Genomic DNA, 22,711 nt, shown 5'->3' on the forward strand with positions numbered 1-22,711 from the left:
ATTTAGAGCTACAGGCTAGAAAAGATCACCTCAGAAACAATAGTAAATAGATGTCTGAGTACTAGCCCTGGGGCATGCTAACATTTAGAAATCAAAAAGAATAAGAAAGGAGACAAAAATGCAGTATTCCACGCCACTGTGTGAGAAGTCTTAAGTACCTAACAAGATTAAGGAAAAAAAATGAACCAAAACCATGGCAGAGCTTTATGAGCCTGATTTAAAAACAAACAAAACAGCAGCAAAAGAAACACTTTTGACGATCTAATTTCATCTGCTGGGTGAAACAGACATCACATTCATCTTGCTTTGACAATCTGTCTAAATTTTTATCCCACTGGTTCTGAAGTCACTAACTGTTATTTTTGTGCAAAAGAATCTAACAGAACAGTTTATACTTTATTTGTAATATTTAAAGTACTATTAATTACTACAATAAATACTTTATTTTAATGAAGTTAATATTTTTTAAGATAAAACATCAAATGTGTATTCTTTACTGGGACAGGATTCACCCTCAAGAAAATTTTCATAAGCACTAATCACAGAACTGCTCATCTATATAACTAACAGTATAGCTGACTCTCACCATGGATGACCGACTCCTACTCTACTCCTACTCGTCACAAAGGCTACCTTCTCTAACCGTATAGCAGTTTCTATCCCATCTCATCCACTTTAGGAGCTTGTTTCAACAATTCTCTCATCCCTCTCCTTGTACCACAAATGTTGACTTCTTTGCTGGATTTTTAGAATTAAAATATTATTACTTACTTCATGTAAAATCAAGCCCCTCAAAAAACTCATTATTTCTGTTACCCTTCCATTAGCTTATTTATCCTTCTCCTATCAGAAAGCTTTTCAAGAGTCATCTACTCTCATTCTTTTTTTTTTTTTTTTTTGACAGGCAGAGTGGACAGTAGAGGGATACAGAGAGAAAGGTCTTCCTTTTGCCGTTGGTTCACCCTCCAATGGCCACCGCGGTAGCGCGCTGCGGCCGGCGCACTGCGCTATTCTGATGGCAGGAGCCAGGTGCTTCTCCTGGTCTCCCATGGGGTGCAGGGCCCAAGGACTTGGGCCATCCTCCACTGCACTCCCTGGCCACAGCAGAGAGCTGGCCTGGAAGAGGGGCAACCGGGACAGGATCGGTGCCCCGAGCGGGACTAGAACCTGGTGTGCCGGCGCCGCAAGGCGGAGGATTAGCCTACTGAGCTGCGGCGCCGGCCCATCTACTCTCATTCTTAACATTTTCCTGCTCCCATTCTGTGAGAGTGTAAAAACACTCTAATCTGAATCACAGGTGACTTGTCCTTGAAACATTTTTTTCAGTTGGCCTCCAGTACAACTTACTGGCATGATTTTTCTTAGTTTTTCGATCTACCTGCTCATTCTTCTTGTCTTACACTTTTACATGTTGAAGTAATCAAACTCTCAAAACTCAGAATTCTTCTCTTCTTATATAAACTCACAATCCTGATAATTTCATCTAGTCTTATGGATTTAAATATTATCTTTACACTCATGACCCTCAAATTTGTATTTTAAGCCTAGATTCAATATCCATATATTTAACTACCTAATCAACATCACTACTCAAGATATTTTATTGGTATCTCTCAAGCCTACTACTTTCTCTGTATTTTCTCCAATGAAACCTTCTTCCTTTTCTCTATCTAATCTAACGGTAGCTGCATATTTCAATATCTATCCAATTTAAAATCTTAAATCATAACCTTCATCCTCTAAACTATGAATTCTCTTCCTTGTTTTATTTTATTCTCATTAGCTTTCACTGTATGACATGTTATATATTTTATTTATGTATTTTCTTAGTCATTTCTCCACTATACTACAAGGTAGTAACTTTTTACCATTTTGTCCACTGCTGTAACTCCAGTCCAAATAATTAGGTACACAGTAGATACACCTTAAATATTAGCACAATGGATAAATGTACATTAGTGATAATTAAATGACGCTTTTTAGCCACTTACCTCGACCATGTTTTTTTCCAGCTCTTTGCGTTTGTTTTCTTCACTTGCCAGGTTTTTCTTCTTCAGGTCAAAAGCACTTTGGGATTTGGTATTAACTCGCTGAGCCTCTGCAAGAGCATCTTCCAAAGACCGGAGTATTCCTCCAATTTCCTGTAATCAAAGGTACCCTATTCAGTTCAACTACTTAATATACTTTTTCGTGTTGTCCTTTTCTTGTGTGATTTTTTAAAGCTTTTATTTATTTATTTCAAAGTCAGAAATACAGAGAGAGGAGAGAGAGGGAAAGAAAAAGAGACATTCCATCTCCAGACTCACTCCCCATATGGCTACAGCTAGGACTGCGCCAGGCAGAAGCCAGAAGCTTCTTTGGGTCTCCCACGTGGGTACAGGGGCCAAAATACACAGGCCATCTTCCACTGCTCTCCCATGCACGTTAACATGGAGCTGAACCAGAAATGTAGCAGCAGGAACTCAAACCGGAACCCATACGGGATGCTGACACTGCACACAGAGGCTAACCCTTCTATGCCACAGTGTCATCCATTCTTCTGTGATTTCTATATGCAATATTTACTTTATAAGATATTTCATTATCTTACTTTAAGATGAACAAAGTAACATGGAAAACAATGCCCAAGTGAATCCTAAATAATTAGTGTAGAGAATGTAGTATTTTTTGCAGTAATTTACATATGCTGACCTTATCTTTTCTTTTTTCCAATTCTTCTATTTCGTGATTAAGTGCCTTTATTTTTTTATCATTCTCAGACAATTCTTCTTGAAGCTTTACAATTTTATCCTGCATTTCTTTTAATTCTTCAGCTGAGCGTTCTTTGGTATCTTCAGCCAGCAAAAACTGATAAGCAATATATAAACGACTCAAATGTTCTATTTCTCTCATTACTTTTTGGTACTCCAAATAGGAAGATCTTTCCTGAAAGACAAGTCACAAATAAAGAGCAATTCAAAATCTGTATTTTTAAATAGAACCGGGAAACATCAAACTACAGCAATATGTATCAAATTCTCATGACATGGGAATTTTGCTTTATATTAAATGATCTTGACATTTTAAATTAGAAAATTTCAAAAAACATTAGAACTCTGGCTTTTTTAGACAGCATTAAAACATTTCTATTGAATCCTTGGTTAATCAGGTAGTCAGGATTAACAAGCAATGTGGCCACGAGGTTCTTAAATGGGTAATAACAAGTATATAAATTAGTCTAATAAGGAGTCAATAAAGAAAAGCTGCACATCCTCCAGTGATATGTTACCAAATGCATTTTGTAGTAGTATTAGCCAAAGTGCCTACTAACATTCTTTTAAGGATTACTTCATGTACATGTTCACACATTATTGAACTCGACTCCCCTAAAAACCTGCTGGAATAAAGTAACAACTGAATTCTCTATTTGTAGATAAAGAAACAACTTCTGTGTGGTTAAATGACCCAACCACATTGTCTTATTTAGAAATAATGTGTCAAAGTCAGCTCTGAAATCTAAATTTAAACTCCTAATCCAATGTTTTCTACTAAATCATGCATACAAGGAAAGCACCTTAAAGATCAATTAGAAATTTTTCCAATAATCACGTATACTACTATATATAGAAAGAAAACAGCTCTGAAAAGTACCAACATTTTATGAACATTTAAGGAGTTCTTAAATGGACATATTAAAAATTAATACTCGGCCAGCGCCAGGGCTCACTAGGCTAATCCTCCACCTGTGGCACCAGCACCCCAGGTTCTAGTCCCAGTTGGGGCGCCGGATTCTGTCCCAGTTGCTCCTCTTCCAGTCCAGCTCTCTGCTGTGGCTTGGGAAGGCAGTGGAGGACGGCCCAAGTGCTTGGGTCCTGCACCCGCATGGGAAACCAGGAGGAAGCACCTGGCTCCTGGCTTCAGATCGGCGCAGCGCGCCAGTCGTAGCAGCCATTTGTGGGGTGAACCAACAGAAAAAAAAAGGAAGACCTCTTTGTCTCTAACTCTGCCTGTCAAAAAAAATTTTTTTTAAATTAATACTCTATAAATGCACTCTGGATTTCACAAGTTTTATAATGTTTGGAGCTTTACAGATTACAGAGAAAACCCAATCCTTGGTTTCACTACCTTCCACTTACAAAATGTCTTCATATCAATAATTATAGATTATCCTACACATCATCCTATTAACCTACCTTATTAATGTTCATTACCACTGAGGGTTACTAAGTGCTACATTTTTAAAAAATGTTGTTCCAGTTCATTCTAATTATCCAGTAAAATCCAAAACTTCCTTCTCTTCAATAAAGTATTAACATACAGCATATAAATTTCTGAGATCTAGATGGTTGTCCAAAATCACTATGACTTAGTAGATATGAAGTACATAGCCTCTGTAAACAAAGGTTGCATTATGAAGCACTAACTTTAAATCTTTATATAATCACAGGGACAGATCCCCAAGAAGTGTTATACACACTTCATCCCTGTAACTGATTTTAGATACATCACCACTTTTGAGACATTCTAAATGGTTGTCTTCACATATGCAGTATATACCTCTTTTAATTTTTGAATGGTTGGAGTAATCTCTTCTTCAAGTATCTAGAAAATAAAGAATATCCCTATATTCAGTATGTAAAGTATCATCAAAATATTTTTTAAAACAGAATACTGAAGACTCTGTAAAACCAATAAATATATAAATAATTTCCTTCTTTACAAGCAGAAAACCCAAATGCAAAGTTATACTCTTTTCCAAAAATGTTTTATATGAATTTAATTACCGTCTTAATTTCTTTCAGCTTAGCCTCCTTTTTTTCTATAGTTTTCTGGGCAGCTATTTTTTTGTATTCATACATCCTGGTTCCAGCTGCTTCTTCTATCATGGATAAAATCTGAAATGATCATTGTATTAATGTTTTAAGACTCTTAATGTTTCTAATTGGAATTTGCATGAAATATATTATTATAGCCTTTGCCTCCCTAAACAACCAAAATAACAGCCCTAGTAGAAAGTAAAAGTTAAATAGGTAAAAATGCATACATTGGGAAGCAAACACTTGGAGCAGAAGTTAAGACAACTCACTTGGGATGCCTTCATCCCATACTGGAATGCCTGGGTTTGAGTTCTGGCACCACTTCCAAATCCTGCTTCCTGCTAAAGTGCACTGTAGGAGCCAGAAGATGACTGCTCATGGTAGTTGGTTTCCTGCCACCCACATGGGAAACCTGGATTGAGTTCTGGACTCATGGTTATGCCTGGCCTACCCCCAGTATGCCGAGCATTTAGGGAGGGAATCCACAGATGAAGATCTCTTTCTAACTTTCAAATAAAATGGAAATAAGTAAATATATACATTTTTAAATGCAGATGATTACCATAGCTCTTACATCCAAGAAACATTTCTGGCCTTCACTCTTCTTCTAAAATCAAGTGTTTTGGTACACTAAGTTTCTGGGATTCATAAATCCATAATCTGCCATTTTCTATCCCTGAGTAAGCCTCTGCTTCCCTCACAGACTCTGGTCCACTCAGTGGTCCACCTCCTCGAGGGAATGATAGAAACAGCCCACAGCCACTGCCCCCATCACTACGGAGTTGGCTTCTGCTGAAAAACTGAAGATGCTCTTGTTTTTTCTACCTCTGCAGATAAGGTGGGGAGTGTTGATGTGGACAGTAAAGCCAAGAAACTATTGGGTTTAAGACAGAACCATCTGGTGATTCCAGGAAGTAACTAACCTTTTAAGAAACAGCGTATAGGGAGGGCAGATAACAAGTGTGGAGAAGTCTTCTTTTTCTATGGAAAATCACTTTTGGAATTACCAGAACAGAGAACAGTATGTTGGGAAATGCCTTGGAAGGAGAACACATGGAAGAAGAAAAATGAGACAAACAGAAGATGAATCTCTGGTAGAAAATGAAAATATACCTGAGGAAACAAGGGAAGAGTTGAGAAAATGGCTTTCTGATGCCAAGAACACACACAAAAAGGCAGCCAAGTCTCCATCAAAGCCCGAGAAGTGAAATGGAGAATGGTAGAAGATAAGGATTTAAGTGAGTCTAAAGAGAAGCTACAAGACAATGTTTCAGTTAACTGAAACCTCCAAAGAGGCAAAAGGAACAGCAGCACCAGAAGGGCTGAACAAAGCTGAGGTCACTTTGGGGAAGCCAGAACAGGAAGCACTAGATACTGAGGAAGGAAAAAGTTTCTGGACCAAGAAGAGTGCAGAGAAAAAAGAGGACAGCAGAAGCAGAGAGGCGATTGTAAGCAGACAGAAGTCAAAAGACGCTGCAGAAGAGCAGCCTGTTGAACTCAGAAAAGCAGGACACTGCAGTGGATGTAGAAGCAAAGGAGCAGGCAACCACCTCTGAAAATGAAACGGAAAAGCTATTCTCAATGAACATCTTAGTAGGGCAGGAAGTGCCTCTTCTAGAAAAGCCACCCGTCAGGACAACAAAGGCTACAGAGGCCCAGATGCAGGGTGAGACCAGAAGAATCTTAGGAGCCTGGGTAGGAGGCCACAGTTGTCTCTAATGATGGTATGAACTTGTAGCTGCAGAGCTTCTGCTGATCCAGACTTCTACAGGATTGACAGAAACAAAAGATGGCTCAGAACCAGAGGTCAGGGCAGAACTAGTTCCTAGCCAGGAGGCTAAGCTACGCATTAGAATAGGAGACTGCTGGTGATGAAAAGGAGGAGACCGGGAACCTAGAATTTGCTTGGGATATGCAGGATTTAGCAAAGATCATTTTAAAAGGCAAAAAACATAAGCTGAACTTTAGGATACACGGGAACATCCTAAACTTGGAGAAGTTGAAGTGGACCCTGGTGATTACATCCAAGGTGTAAGAGAGTTCTAAGCTTGCCTAAACCTGCACCAGCAGTACTTGGAACCCCATCATTGTCTCCTTGCAGTGACCCACTGGGGTTGGCTTATGGCTACAACTCTCAGTAAATGAGGCAGTGGCACAGTTCAGCAAATCTACTGATGTCATTAAAAAGAAAATGGCTAAACTCAATGAGCAGATGGAGGAGGTTGAAGGATCACCCACTGAATGTAAGAGTTTGAGGGGCTGAAAGAATTGCCCCTGAAATGAAAGAAAACAGAAGATGCAAAGGAATCCCACCATAAAGGGAATGTAGTTGAATAAGCTCTCGAAGCTCTATTTCAGTTTTCACTCCCACTGGAGGAATCTCCTCAGTACAAAGCCGAACAAATGGTTGTTCTCCATCAAACGCTGTGACTGGTATTTCTCACCTTTTCAGAAAGGAAACCAGAGGAAGAGAGTCCCCAGAAAGATGATGCACAGAAAGCCAAACAAGAGGCTGAGGTGAAAGGAGGCAGTGGCTGCTCTCCTCAGTGGAAAACAAGTTTCAGGAAAAAAAGAGGCAGCTGAGAATCAGACTGAAAGCTGAGCAGCAAGTGGAGAGGACGCTAGAGGCTGGAGCTACAGTTGAAGGCACTGTGTGTTTAGACTGGGCAGAGCCTTCCTCCCAAGGCAAATCTTTTTTGTATGTAATGTGTTTTTTCACTTTTAGGGTATTCTTTTTGTGTAACATCAATTAACACTATAAACAAAAAACCAAGACACGGCCAGCGCCGTGGCTCAATAGGCTAATCTTCCACCTGCGGCGCAGGCACACCGGGTTCTAGTCCATTTCGGGGCGCCAGATTCTGTCCCGGTTGCCCCTCTTCCAGGCCAGCTCTCTGCTATGGCCCGGGAGTGCAGTGGAGGATGGCCCAAGTCCTTGGGCCCTGCACCCACATGGGAGACCAGGAAAAGCACCTGGCTCCTGGCTTTGGATCAGCACGATGCGCCGGCCACAGCGCACCAGCCGCGGGTGGCCATTGGAGGGTGAACCAACGGCAAAGGAAGACCTTTCTCTCTGTCTCTCTCTCTCTCACTGTCCACTCTGCCTGTCAAAAACAAAACAAAACAAAACAAAAAACAAACAAAAACAAACCAAGACACAAAAACATCTTAAAGCCATTAATTCCTCCCCCCTTTATTACTTCAAATACAAATCTAAAAAAAGTAAATAAAAAGTTGCCACTATTAGCTTTCATTTTGGGAGTTTGTAGTTAAAACTCTTTTCCAGTCAGTCCTTTTTTGCCAATGAAGGTAAGGCACAGCAGTAACGCTGGCCTCCCAACTGTGACACATGCTTTAAGAAATTGGACAAGCAACTTAATTTTATCTGCACCTGTTTCTTCATCCAAAGCACTTACAGTATCTTATAGCATCATTAAGAATTAAACAAAACATGTGTAAAGCACTCTGAAAAACACAAATATTAACTATAATTTTATAAGGGCAACGTTGTCAGCAGGCCTTTTTGTCTTGAAGTTTCTGCTCATCAATTCATATCACAAAAGGAATCTTTCTTCTCTGGAACCCACTAAGATTTTTACTATTTGCAAGTTTTCAAATTAGAAGTTTCCTGGGGCTGGCATTATGGCACAGTGGGTTAAGTCACAGCTTGTGATTCTGGCACCCCATTATCTGAACACCCATTGAATTCTGGCTGCTCTGTTTCTGATCCAGCTCCCTGCTAATATTCCTGGGGAATTAGCTGATGATTCCCAAGTACTTGGGTTCCTGCCACCCACATGAGAGATCTGGATGGAGTTCCTGACTCCTGGCTCCAGCCTGGCCCAGATCTGGCTGTTGCAGAAAACTGGAAGAGTGAACTAGCAGATAGAAAGAAGATCTCTGTCTCTCTGTCTACCTTTCAAATAAATGCATTAAAAAATTAAAAAAAAAAGGGGCTGGCGCTGTGGCGCAGCAGATCAATAACCTGGCCAGAAGCGCCGGCATCCATATGGGTGCCGGTTCAAGATCTGGCTGCTCCACTTCCTATCCAGCACTCTGCCATGGCCTGGGAAAGCTGTGGAAGATGGCCCAAGTCCTTGAGCCCCTGCACTCATGTGGAAGACCCAGAAGAAGCTTCTGGCTCCTGGCTTCAGATTGGCACAGCTCTGGCCATTGTAGCCAATTGGGGAGTGAACCAGCGGATGGAAGACCCCTCCTCCCACCCCTCTGCCTCTCCTCTCTCTGTTTAACTCTGAGTTTCAAATAAATAAATAAATCTTTAAAAATAAATAAATAAGTAAAAATAAAACTAGATGTTTCCCCTTAAGGTGGGGAGGGGGTATCTTTTCTCTGCCAAAGACCATATAGATATTTATAACATAGACCACGAGCCATACAAAATATTAAAAAAATTAGTCAGTTATATAGATTAAATTTCAATTTCTGCCTGCAGTTCCCTTGGGAGAGCCAGATGAAATGATTTTGTGGGCCTTGTACAGCCTGTTGGATGTTCCCCACTCTTGCCCTAAAATGTGATATAAAGAAAAGGAGAATCATCTATACTCTGAAGCAGACTAGTACTGCCATCAATATTCTTAATAGAAAGCTATGTAAATATATATAATATACAAAATATTCATTCCCTCTTAACAACACTTTTCAAGGTGGCCCAAAGAGAAATTAAATCCTAAGGCCCGGGGGACAGTGCTGTGGCACAATGGGTTAAACTGCAGCCTACAGTGCCAGTATCTCATATGGGTACCAGTTTGATTCCTGGCAGTTCCACTTCCATTCCTGCCCCTCATCAATGTGCCTCCCTTGGGGTGGGGGGGCTGGGAGGGTTAGAGGAAGATGGCCCACATCCCTGAGCCTTGGCAACTGCACCCATATGGAAGACCCAGAAGAAGCTCCTGACCCTGGCATTGGCCTGGCCCAGCCCTGGCCATTGTGGCCATATCTGGGGGAATGAACCAGTGGATTGAAGATCTCTCTGTCTCTCCTTGTCTATTAACTCTAACTTTCAAATAAATAAATAAATCTTTAAAACAACAAAAAATATTCCAAATCCCTATGCAACTAATTGTATGAAATGATTTAATTCCACACTGTTAGTTTTTCTACAAAATTAATACTGACATGGAACACCAACTGAACAAGGCTGCCTGACACACTCAAAATTGTTTTATAATACTGGGCACAGTGCCAACTAACCCAAGTTTCTTTATTAATCATTCCTAAATAAATAATGTTTCCAAGAATTTTAATATAAATTGCTATTTTAAAAAGCTGACTGCCAAGATGACTAAAACAACATTTAAAATTCCTATTTTTGCTGTCCATAAACAGTACTCTTACCTCTGGAGGTTTCATATTCAATACTTTTGTAATTCTGCCCTGAAAACAAAATAGGAAATTTATTATAATAACAAATTACAGAAAATGTAAAGGAAAGGTTTTAAGTTTATCTGAATTCAAAGTACTGTTATCTCCACATACCCATCATTGAAAAGGTTTTTCTTCTACCAATATAAAAAAGCTTTTGTGAGATTTGAGACCAAAGGTACCTTATACTTGCAGAACTTTGGAACTCTGGTATTAACTTTCTCACTTATAAATGATACAAATTACCTAAATTATTAAATGATACAAATGAAATGTTTTATTAAATGTTATAAACTCAGACCATTAATGACGTGTCTAATTCTAAAGCAAGTATATAAATAATCTTTAGCATAATTAGTGAACATTATTCGATTTTTGATAACCTCGAAGATTTTATGAAACAGATGACAGTTCTAGGCTACAAACAGAAGAATAAAATATTTTATTTCAATGCCAGAAAAATCACAATTCACTACCCAAACAAAATCTGTACACCAGGTTACAGAAAATCATACTGCTTAGATGTAGATTCACTTGAAGTGAATTTTCAGCTATGAAATTTGTTATGTACTCTAGTGAAAATATTTTTATTTTTGTTTGCTACGTTTTGAATGTCCCCAAAGTTTATGTGTTGGGAAGTAGGGTCTAATTAAGAAGCAATTAGAATTAATTAGAATTAATGTCATCATCACATGAGTAGGAAGGTTTTACCGTGAGATTAGCTCTCCTTGATCTTTTGCTTTCCATCATGGATGACGCAGCTCTTACCAGATACCAGTGTCATGTTCTTGAACTTCTCAATCTCTGGTACAATGAGCTAAATAAGCACTGTTTATAATTTACCCAGTGATATTGTTATAGCAGTACAAGTTGGACTAAGACCTGGCCCCACCAGGATCCCACCACTGACTTTTCTGTGACTCTCAATATAGAGTCAAGTGAAATAGGTTATAAGTACAAAATAACATTATCCCTTACTTTTCATGTAATTGGTCTCCAAAAAAAGAAAATTATTCAAACGTATATGCCTGAAATAATAAAATGCTTTAATCCAGTAATTTAAAAGAAAATATTACAGCAAGTTTTTGGAAGTCAGCATGTATTGTTCTTGTAGTAACAAAATACAGTTAAGGAAAATTGTGGGACTGGCATTGTGGCATATCAAGTAAAGCCACCACCTGCAGTGCTGGTATCCCATGTGGGCACCGGATGGAGTCCTGGTTTCTCCACTTCCCATATAGCTCTCTGCTATGGCCTGGGAAGACAGTAGAAGGTGGCCCAAGTCCTTGGGTCCCTGCACATGTGTGGAAGACCCGGAGGAAGCTTTCAGATCGGTGCAGCCCTGGCTGTTGGGCTATCTGGGGAGTGACCCAGTGGATGGAAGACTTCAATCTCTCTCTCTCTCTCTCTCTCTCTGCCTCTCTGTAACTCTGCCTTTCAGATAAAATAAATAAATCTTTAAAAAAAATTGTTTCTGGCCATTCTTCAAAATTTAAATGTACAAAATACAATGGACCAATAACTAAACAACATTTCTTAACAGGTATCAAGACACAGCATAATAGATAAAAAATTGAAGATGTAAAAACAGCATTCCATAATAGTAACTTAAGAGATGTCAAAATCATTTAGAAAGAGATATCAATACCCCACCCTCCAGACACACACAAACAATACCTGCATGATGAGAAAGTGGGGGTTGTTAACATTAAGACCAACAGAACAGAAGAGATCCTGTACTCTGGTGTTGTTTGCATTTACTCCATTGATTAAATATTTATTTCTGCCACCAATGACCACCTAAAATGGAAGTATTTTTAAAAAATATAAATGTACACGTACACTTTATGCTAATACAATAAATTACCAAGTACACTACCTTTATTTGCTCTGTCCCCTAATGGTAAATGAAAGCAATCCTGAGTTAACAGCGAAGAGGCATGACACAGTTAAAAGAGAATACTAATCTGAGTTAGAACAACTAACCTCTAATCCAGGAACTTTGCTGAGAAGTTACGTAACCACAAGCAAGCATTTTAACTTTCCCTGGGGAGTACTAGGTCTCTAAGGTCACTTCCAGCTTTAAGTTTTCAAGGATGTGTAAAATGTATTTTCCTCTCCTAGTCACCTTCTTTCTGCAATTTTTCCACACTTAGAAGTTAACCCCTCTTCTCCTACTTTTCCACGGAAACAGAAGTCAGATACTAAAAGCTAAAGACAAGTAGTCTAGAATCAATTCTTGAAATGATTCTAAAAGCGATTAATAAAGACATGATTTTCAACTACTTAAAAGAGCAGAATTTCAGTATGGTTTCATTGTCTTGTTTATAATCGACTGAATCAGATAACTGCATATGATTGTGTCACCACCAAGTTTTAAGGTCTTTTAAGACTACTGCTCATCCTTTTTTCCCTGTATATACAGTAGATTCAAGAATATCCAGTACAGGGCCCAGTGCTGTGGCTTAGCGAGTTAAAGTCCCGGCCTGCAGTGCTGGCATCCTCTATGGGCACCAGTTTTGAGTCCCGGCTGCTCCACTTTGGATTCAGCTCCCTGCTGATGTCCTGGCCCAGGCGCTTGGGCTCCTGCACCTGCATGCGAGACCCGGAAGGATCTCTTGGCTCCAGAACAGCTCAGTTCCGGCCGTTGTGACCATTTAGAAAGTGAACCAGTGGAGGGAAGACCTCTCTCTCTCTTTTAAATAAATAAATTTCTTAAAAAAAAAAAAAAAAAAAGAATATCCAGTGCACATCAAGTGCTTAACAACTACTAAATAAAGGTTAGTTCTTTTATTTTCCTGATAAGATTGTGAGGTTGGTGGTTCAAACATTAAAATACTCAACAGCCCTAGAATGGCTCTGAGTAATTTAACCAGAGTTTTGTAACAAAGTTGTGATGAAGGTACAGGTTAATGATCAGAAAGAGGACAGGAACAATTAGTTAGAGAAGTAACAGACTTGGTGATAATTCCTAAAGGGTGATTATTTGATGGATGCCTAGTGATATAGAACAAAATTCTGACTCAATTTAGTCAGTATTTTTTTAATCAGACACTTCTTAAATGGGGGGAAAAAAATCTCTGAGATGTAACACTAAGATGGAGAATAAATGGGAGTTCACAGAATTTTTTACAACCAAAATTTTAACATGCTGAATGGAAACACTGATCATAAGAAAAAATTTAGGGGACATATGTTAGGTCCTGCATTCGTTTAAAAAACCTGCATATGGGGCCAGCGTTGTGGTGTAGCAAGTTAAGCTGTTGCCTATGACGCCGACATCCCATATGGGTGCAAGTTCAAGTCCCAGCTGCTCCACTTGTGATACAGGTACCTGCTGATGGCCCTAGGAATGCAGAAGATGGCCCAAGTGTTTGGGTCTCTGCCACGCACATGGGAGACCCAGATAAGCTTATGGTTCCTGGTTCTGGCTTGACCTGGCCTAGCCCAGTCGTGGCTATTGCAGCCATTTGGGGAATGAACCAGCACATGAAGATTTCTCTTTCTCTCTGTAACTCTGCCTTTCAAATAAAAGAAACAAATCTTTAAAAAAAGAAAAAAAAAATCTGCATACATACATACATACATGGCAGTTACATGATTAAGTAGTAACAAACATGGAAAAATTAGTGATTTCAAATACATCTGTTATGAATTTCCAATGTATTACAAAACAATTAACATATTGGGAAGAACAGAAGTAGAGTACTAAAATGAAAGACATAATAATTACACTTCTGTTGTAACTGTACCTACTCTGGTACACTAAATTTGAGGTACCATGTATTAAAAAAATAGAGGGGTTTGGGGTAGGGCAATACCATACATAGTTTACTTGCTGTGATCTGGCCAAGTGAAGGAACTAGAAACAAATATCAAGTGAAAGACTTGGCAATATTTTCTTGGAAAACATTTAAACTTGCATGTCACTTAAATACTGAAATATGGAACAAAGAAGATTTACTCTTGGTGCTCTCCAAAGGGACCAAGAATGACATATAAAATTTTAAAAGAGCAGACTTCGGCTGAATTAATAGAGGAGTAATTTTCTAACAAGAACTGTCAAAAAAAAAAAGTAACAGGTTATCTCAGAAGATAGCAAAATTGCAGGTAATATAGGCATTTAAGCACAGATTCAAGTATGGTTGAGTTCTTATACTAAATGGATGGCTTTTCAGATCAGATCTTTCAGCTTCTTAGTTAATGGTGGAAGCTGCGTGATTAAAATTTAATACAGTCAAATGTCACTTAACCACAGAAACGTGATCTGAAAAATATATCATTAGGTGATTTCACGGTTTCCTAAATATCATAGAACATATTTATACAAGATAAAGAAGGCTATGTCATTAGTTGGTGGGAATGATAATATGGGTCATATAATTCACGTGGTCTGTCATTGAAATGTCATTATGTAGCACGTGACTGCAAAAGGAAGTTACTCTTAAGGAATCTAGTCAATATTTGATGCAACAATTTTGTTCAAGAATTACCTTGTCCAACATTTTCTACAAAGTTATATTTCCACAACAGCACATCAGGCATGAAAACTTTCAGGATGTGTACATGTTTGGTTGCCACTCACCTGCCTTGTTACTGTGATTTCATCATGAACTTCAAATCCTAAAGGACTCTGCTTTTTGTCAGAATTATCAAAGGTGATTGACACTGAGGCTTTGGTAATACCAGCCTGCCCATTTTTGTAAACCAAATCTTGTAAATTAGAAGCTCGCACCTAAAATAAACATTTGTCAATTTTAAAACCATATACTGTACAAAGTAGCATTAAAAACGGGCCCTTTGCTATTGGAAATTCCACCCATTAAGCAGATAAGCAAGGCAGTTACATTTACTGGCAAGGAAACTCTGGGCAACAACTTGCACTGAATACCTTTCTCAAGCGAACACTTTCAATTCTAAATTGTTTTCTACTCATTTCTTGACAAAATTTGCAAGACTAAAAGGGGAGTCAGTGCTATGAATTTCATTAGTCAGCCAATATCCATTAGATCATGAAAAGGCTTTTCATATAGGGAGGAAATACATATCCGGAAATAAGATTGCCTTTAAGTTAAATGTCTCAATTTGAATGTTAATCCCAAATATCTTAAGAGGATGAGTCATAGGTAATCCACGTTTTTATTACCTCCTCTAATAGATGGAATAATACTTTCCTTAAAGGCTGCAACGAGGTATGAGATAATTCACGCAAAGTGCAAAATTGCAAATAAAGAGAACATTGGCAATGGTTTCCCAAGTTCAGTAAGGACTCACTTGTCCAAACTTAAATTCACATAAATCTGAAAGTTTACATTTTACCTGAGATAGGTTGGAAATGCCCAGCAAGAAACAGATGGAGTCCAGGATGTTAGATTTCCCACTACCATTTAAACCAGTGATGGCATTGAAGAGGGGGTCAAAACCATTGACTTCAGTCCTCTGGGCATAGGACTTGAATCCTTCAAGAATGATTGACTTAATATGCATTTTCAATAGTGCCTTGGGCAGGCAAACCTCTGCTAGGAATCAAACAGGCCACAAGTTAGTTCTGTACAAACGAGAAAGAACTCCAGGTAAATGGAATGCAAACCTGGGATCACAGGGAATCTGAAACTAAAACAAGAACGACGGGGCGACAGAAATAAATCAGCCACTTGGCAAACTACCTTCTCTGACACAGAGATTAATCAACTGAAAGATGGCAAAGAGCCGCTACCTGGGGGTGAAACTGGTCAGCCTGGAAGTCCTAGCTCTTCATTACTTTTCCATCTACTGGCTGGCCTTGCTCTTTTTTATTCTCTAGCTAACGAAGTCCACTGGTTACTTCACATCTCATCCTCTCTGCCCACTGGTATGGCTCCTTACTGCTCTCAGGTGTTGTACAAATGTCACCTTGGTGGGGTCCCTTCGGACATCCCCATGTAAACAGCCCCCTCCGTCAGCTTTTTTCCTTCGCGACACTAAATGCGGGCACTACAGTGTATTCACCCACTCACCATCAGTTCCTGCAGCAAGGATCTCCGCCTGCTTCCACCACTGTCACCTCTGCATACAGTACCTGAGGCAGCGGGCAGGCGGGGTCCTCACAGATTCTTATTAGAGGCTGATCGAGCTCCTATTTTCCAGGCAGCTGCCTCAGAACTTTCTGACTACACTCGCTCGCGCGCCTGCAAGGCCGGAGAGCAACTAGCCTTTACTCCCAATTATCACCTACAGATGCGTCCTAGCTACTCGGCCTCCTCCCACCCCCTCTCCCGCCAGGACGTCAGGCCCGGGCCCAACCAGCCGCGCAAACCCACCGGCCTCGCTGCTGTCTCCGGCCGCTTGGGCTCGAAGCGCCCCAAAACCTCCTCCAGGTCACGAGTATGGTGACGCGTGAACCAACCTCGCCAGGCTCCGGTGCTACGAGGCAAACCCCACCATAGCGGCTACGACACCGGCCGCACACCCAACACCCGCGCCCGAACTATTTATTCCTTTGAATTTCGGCGCGAGCTAAGGACCCCACCTCCGCTGCTTATTTCCTCTGCTGGTGCCTAGGAGCTGCCTGGCTTGGAGGTTTAGTCTTTTCCCTCCACTCCAACGATAAAAGGGACAGGACGATAGAAAAAAACAATTCTGAGAACTGTGCCTCCGAAGAGGTCATGGAGTGGCCCTGAGAACTGAAGGAGAAGGTGCTATCTGCTGACTCTGGCATCCGGCATAAAGCGGGCAGCCCCACGCCGAGACCTCGGGGCCTCGCGATTCGCCCGCCCCGCCCCGCCTCAGGCCCCTTCCGGCCGCGGGCCGCAGCCTGGAAATCCCGCCTTCGCGAGGGTGGGCCGGCGCTCGCTGATGCTGGGTGCTGGCGAGTTAAAGCGACAGAGGCGGAGAGCCGGAGGGTTTTAGAAGCATCAAAATCGCCTCGGCGTGTGCCTCAAGTTGCTGGAGATGGAAGCTGTCGTTTGGTGGGAACTGGGAGGCGCCGGCCTTACTGGGCCGTGGCGGGGGTCGTGGCTCCGCCCCTCGCCGCCTCCTGACCCGGGCCTGCCGGTAGAGACGCGGATCCTCGCTGTCTGGGAGCTGTTCCCAGCCTGGGAAAACGGAAGGGCGAGTAGTAGGTTCTGGGCCCATAGAGGCTCACCTCCTTGCCCTTAAGAGCTGTGTAATAAGCAGTGGCAGGCCCAACATTTCAGGGAAGCTTTCTGGAAACTCCTTACAACAGCTAATATTCGTTGCGCACCAGGGTCCGCTCCGAGGGTGGTTGTAAAATCCTCAGGGCCGCGCTCGGAAACCCTTTTTACACAGGAGGAAACGGTCACAGAAGGGTGAAGCAGTCTATCAATAGTAAGCTGAGAAACTTGGAATTCTTCTCTGGTAGTCTAGTTCTACAGCACACATGGTCTACAGGTCCGGGCTACCAATAACCAATCCTGTTTAAGTTTTCTTTAACAAAATCGTCGGATTTACACATATTTGAGCATGTGGATGTTACTGAGTTAGGGTTGCTGTCTTACTCTAGCTGAGGTACAAAAAGACAGAGTGCCCCGTTATCCATTTTCAGGGTGTCGGTTGAGTGTCTATGACAGGACACCACAGACTGACTAGCGTAAGAACTGAAGAAATGTGTTCCTCCCCATTTGGGTGACAAGTCCAAGATCAAGGCATGGGCAGGTGTAGTGTAAGGTTATTGCTAGTTGACAACTTCCAGTGGTCTGGTCAGTGCTGGAGAGGGCAGAGGAGCACCCGAGGGGTGTGTTTCACAAGGGCACTAATCCCGTTCATCGCCCCCAAAGGTCCCACCTACTAATAGCACTTTGGGGGTTAGTATATCAAACTCTGAATTTACCGGGAACACTTACAGGCCGTGCTATAGGGCATGTACTTAAAAGTTGCATTCTTGGCTCTGGAATGGGTTTGCAGTAATTTGAACCTGGCTTTCACTACCAAGAATGGACTGTATGTTTTGAAATTCTGTCTACATAAGAGAGTAAAGGTTGTCTTACGGGGGTCTTTCTATTTGTTTGGAAAGACTTTGTTTTATTTATTCTGATATGCTACCCACTTCTGTGATGTTAGCAGTTGGTAGTTACTGAAGATCAATTTAATTAAACAATTATCTTTGCCTTGATTCCTGTATCTTCTGTACTCCATAGCTATTCATTTATATTGGTTCCATTGAATCTTACACTTTTGCTTTGAGCTGTGCTCTCTTTTATCACTTTGTGAATAAAGAATTTTAATTTGCCAACAAATGCTAATGTGTATTTTATCAAATTATGAAATAACCTGTTCGTTTTTGAAATAAAAATACAAGTGTTAAGACTGACATCATTAGGCCTTGCATTTACTTCAGTTGATTAAAAACTAACATATACTTAAGTCAAATGAAAACGTATATGCATATGCACTTTTGCTGTGTAAGTACTTCTGGATAGTTATCAGAATGTACACATCTAACTACTCCCATTAAAGCTATTAAAGCAAAAATTGCTTACAAAGCTAGTCTGAGTACATGCCAGAAACACTAAGGAATTTCTGTTAAATATAGTGCAGGACTTGAGGAAAATCACTAATGACTAATTTAGTGCTGTCTTCTGAGATCACCAGAGCTAAGAGACCACCAAGGCCCAAAGCTAATAATACCCCCTAATTTGGAAAGGTGAGGGCTGGAAACAGACTGACTGTTGGGTAGATGTATTATAAGCAGAGCACTGTTCTTGTTTCATCCCTGTGGATCTAAGCTTTTGAAAGCTGCAATACTGGCAGGCAGTGTTTAAACCAAAATTAGTGGCTGACAGACTAGTGGAATCTTAGTTCTTATGTGGGAGGTAGCAGCACCAACAAAAACATAGATAAAGCCAAAAACCAGGACCTTGGCAAAAGATTTGTTCTATTCCCCCCAAGCACTGGGAGGGATTTCTTTTCCTGGGTATACTTTTGTAATTTTTAGAGTCCTAAAGTAGCTCTTACAGGGGTTTGAATGAATCCTCTACCTGGAAGTTAGGACAGATTTAAAAATAAAGGACTGCATTGCAGGAAGAAGGAAGGAGTGATTTATTTTATTGAGTGATCACTTGGAGGTTTAAGGGGATAAGATGATAATTATGGGAAATTCATATTTTAAATTATATTGAGTAGCACATCTTTAATATTTTATTTCTACCACCATGTTATTTGACTTGTGTTCACCAAATATATCCTGTGTGACAAAGATGGAAAGAAAGACAGTTAAGCAAAATTTAAAATGAGGAATAGATAACGAAGTGATAATATTCACCTATGGTGATTTGGTTTAATTTCAATGACAATATTGTTTTCAGAACTGCATGTTCTATTTGGTTCTTTGTGAAATCTACCTATTATTTAATTGTAATTTCTACTATTTTGTCACATTGTCTTAAATATTTATTTGAGAGACAGAGAGCTAGAACTCCCTTCGGCTGGTTCACTCCCTAAATGACAGCAATAGCCAGGAGCTGGAAACTCTATCTCAGTCTCTCATGTTGGTGGCAGGGACCCAAGTAAGTGAGCCATCACCTACTGCCTCCCAGGGTGCTCCTTAGCAGAGAGCTGGAATCCGGAGCAGAGCCAGGACTAACTGCAATCCAGGCACACTGAAATGGGATTTGGGTGTCCCAACCAGCAGCTTAAGCACTAGGCCAAAGCCCACTCATAATTATGTTCTTTTTTCAGGTACTTCTGTTATGTCTAACATTTGAATTCCTAACTCCCTCATTTACAAGATTTGCTGACTCCTACTCATAGTGATTTATGTGACACTTCCCTTCAGTGGGGTTGTTTTGTTTATGGAGATCTCTTATGCCCTGAGTTGTGAAAGAGTCCCTTCAGAACAATTATGTATTTGCTTCTGCCAACATTCTTTGACTCTTAAAGATCCTGTAGCACTTTAAAATGGTAATTTCTCAGCTTGTGGTTTCTGAATTATGCAGATACTGTAAATTTAGATCTGTTGTGGGACTGGGGGTTTTCAGTTCTCACAGGCACTTCCTTCTTACAATCCCTTCCCCTACATCATCCCCATCATTCAAAACTCCAGGAAAAGAGCAAACTTCCTTGCCTCTCCCTCAGGTTAGTAGAAAGAATTTGCACAATCCCAGTAACCAGCAATTGGTTATGCCTTCAGGTTTTACCTAAGTGCCTAATTCCTGCTACTCTGCCTTGCTAAAGCTCCATTCCTTGTGCTTTGACATCAAAACCCAACTACTAATTGCTTGAGGTATATAACCAAGTAGAAAATGTTGAAGAGCTATCATGGTGTCAGCTCTTTCTTTCTGCTCTTCAATTTTTCAATTTGTATCTAGTACCGAGAATTTCCTTTTTGTGTTTTTTGTTTCAGTTTGATTTTGTGGCTGTGCTATTTTATATAATAATAGTTACATTTCATCCAGTATTTATGAACTTATAAAGGGAAGCCCAGCCCACTCTGTGGGAGGAGGTCTTCTCATTTTCCTTTCATGAACATCAATGATCTTGTTTTACTCCTGCTGGGCCTTCCTTACAGAAACAAAGACCCATTTTCTAAAAAAAAGATTTATTTATTTACTTGAAAGCCAGAGTTTCAGACAGAGGGGCAGACAGAGAGAGGGATGTTCTATCTGCTGGTTCATCTCTCAGATGACTACCATGACCAGTGCTGGGCCAGGCTGAAGCCAGTTGCCAGGAGCTTCAACCAGGTATCCCATGTGGATAGCATGGCCCAAGGACTTCCCAGACCACCAACAGGGAGCTGGATGAAAAATGGAGCAGCCAGGACTCGAACTGGTGCTCATATGGGATGCTGGTGTCACAGGCAGTGGCTTTCCCTGCTACACCACAACATAGCCCCCCGGATTCTTATATTCAATAGGTAAAGTCGCTTTTCCTGAAAACTAGCAATCATTTCTCTCAAAATTTCCCAATTATTGGCCGGCGCCGTGACTCAATAGGCTAATCCTCCGCCTTGCGGCGCAGGCACACCGGGTTCTAGTCCCGGTAGGGGCACCGATCCTGTCCCGGTTGCCCCTCTTCCAGGCCAGCTCTCTGCTGTGGCCCAGGAGTGCAGTGGAGGATGGCCCAGGTGCTTGGGCCCTGCACCCCATGGGAGACCAGGAGAAGCACCTGGCTCCTGCCATTGGATCGGCGCGGTGCGCCGGCCGCAGCGCGCCTACCGCGGCGGCCATTGGAGGGTGAACCAACGGCAAAGGAAGACCTTTCTCTCTGTCTCTCTCTCTCACTGTCCACTCTGCCTGTCAAAAAAAAAAAAAATTTCCTAATTATTGACACTGGCATGGTGAACAAAAATAGATTTTTATTTGCAAACCACAGAGCAAGGAGTCAGGCAGCTAACACTGAATTCCTGGCCTTTCTGAAGGATCAAAGGTTAGGAGTCTTACATATTGAAGTTGGGCTTGAGCATTGTGTGATCAGCTCATGCATAAGTCTCTGGTTTGCACTGTTTTGGGCCTTCTTTTAATTGTTCAATGATAGCTTGGCCAACATATTAGTCTAAAAATGCTATGATGGTACAGTGGGCTCCTGATTGTGTAGAGTTTCCATGTAGGCAGCTTTTACTTTTAATAGGGCCTGGGATTCCTATAAAGCAGCTTAAGACAGGGTCTACTAGCAAGATGTTGATTATAGAGGGGATAAGAAAACTCTGAATCTTGTGATCTGGGGTCCTGCAGGACTGACTTGACCCATGTAGCCGTCCGTTAATTTAGCGAGTTAACCTTTAGGTATATGTTGATTTACAATCACCAAAGCAGGGCAGACAAACTTTCAGCTAGGGGAAAGAGACTAGGCCTGATTGGCTCTATATTAGAGGCACTAAACGTAGGGTCCTAGTGTCAATTCCCCCTATTTCTTGTAACTCTTTAATCCTGACCGTGTATAAGGCAATGACCATTCCAGCTGCTTTCTGCTGTCAAGGGACACAGCAGAAATGTTCAGGATTGGAGAGAAGAAGCTGTAGGCATTTGTTCAAGAATATTTCTCGTCCCAAGTTTGACCAAGGAGATTCTCTGCATCATGACAGCATTTGGCCCAACTAGCCTGTGTATAAATAAAGCAACAATAAATAAAGCAACAGCCTATTAATATTCCTATACTTATAATGCAAACCAGAAAGAATAGGAGTTTCTACCAGTACAGAATTGCAGTCTCAAACCAGGAATAGAGCCATTAAGACGTAGCATGGGGTAATTCATAGCACAGATCTGGATGTGTATATCCTATAGTGCTAGGGAAATGATTCCAACATTCTGGGATTTTTTTAAAAAAAGATTTATTTACTTTATTTGAAAGGCAGAGTTACACAGAGGCAGAAGCAGAGAGAGTGAGAGAGAGAATCTTCCATCTGCTGGTTCACTCACTAGTTGGCTGCAACAGCCAGAGCTGTGCCAATCCGAAGCCAGGAGCCAGGAGCTGCTTCTGGGTCTCCCATATGGGTGCAGGGGCCCAAGGACTTGGGCCATCTTCTACTGCTTTCCCATGCCATAGCAGAGAGCTGGATCAGAAGTGGAACAGCCAAGAATTGAACCGGCACCCATATG

At 41.0% G+C, this 22,711-nt stretch overlaps 1 protein-coding gene and 1 pseudogene across 2 annotated transcripts in view; one reads left to right on the forward strand and one right to left on the reverse strand.

Annotated features, from left to right (window-relative positions):
- Positions 1 to 16,669, reverse strand: part of SMC2 (structural maintenance of chromosomes 2) — a 76,656-nt gene extending 59,987 nt beyond the window's left edge. Inside the window, exons 1-9 of one of the 2 annotated variants that reach the window (XM_062207840.1) lie at positions 16,478 to 16,669; positions 15,498 to 15,694; positions 14,764 to 14,913; positions 11,856 to 11,978; positions 10,152 to 10,190; positions 4,764 to 4,874; positions 4,537 to 4,581; positions 2,692 to 2,925; positions 1,992 to 2,141 (exon numbers count right to left, since the gene is read on the reverse strand). In XM_062207840.1, the coding sequence (XP_062063824.1) occupies positions 1,992 to 2,141; positions 2,692 to 2,925; positions 4,537 to 4,581; positions 4,764 to 4,874; positions 10,152 to 10,190; positions 11,856 to 11,978; positions 14,764 to 14,913; positions 15,498 to 15,665 (1,020 nt within the window). In that variant the 5' untranslated portion in view covers positions 15,666 to 15,694; positions 16,478 to 16,669. Of the gene's footprint in view, positions 1 to 1,991; positions 2,142 to 2,691; positions 2,926 to 4,536; positions 4,582 to 4,763; positions 4,875 to 10,151; positions 10,191 to 11,855; positions 11,979 to 14,763; positions 14,914 to 15,497; positions 15,698 to 16,477 lie in introns of both variants that reach the window. The other variant, XM_062207841.1, reaches the window with a different exon arrangement.
- Positions 5,229 to 7,398, forward strand: LOC133771841 (nuclear autoantigenic sperm protein-like; annotated as a pseudogene).
- Positions 16,670 to 22,711: the final 6,042 nt, after the last annotated feature.

This window comes from Lepus europaeus, chromosome 12, assembly GCF_033115175.1.
Source record: "Lepus europaeus isolate LE1 chromosome 12, mLepTim1.pri, whole genome shotgun sequence".
Classification (NCBI taxonomy): domain Eukaryota; kingdom Metazoa; phylum Chordata; class Mammalia; order Lagomorpha; family Leporidae; genus Lepus; species Lepus europaeus.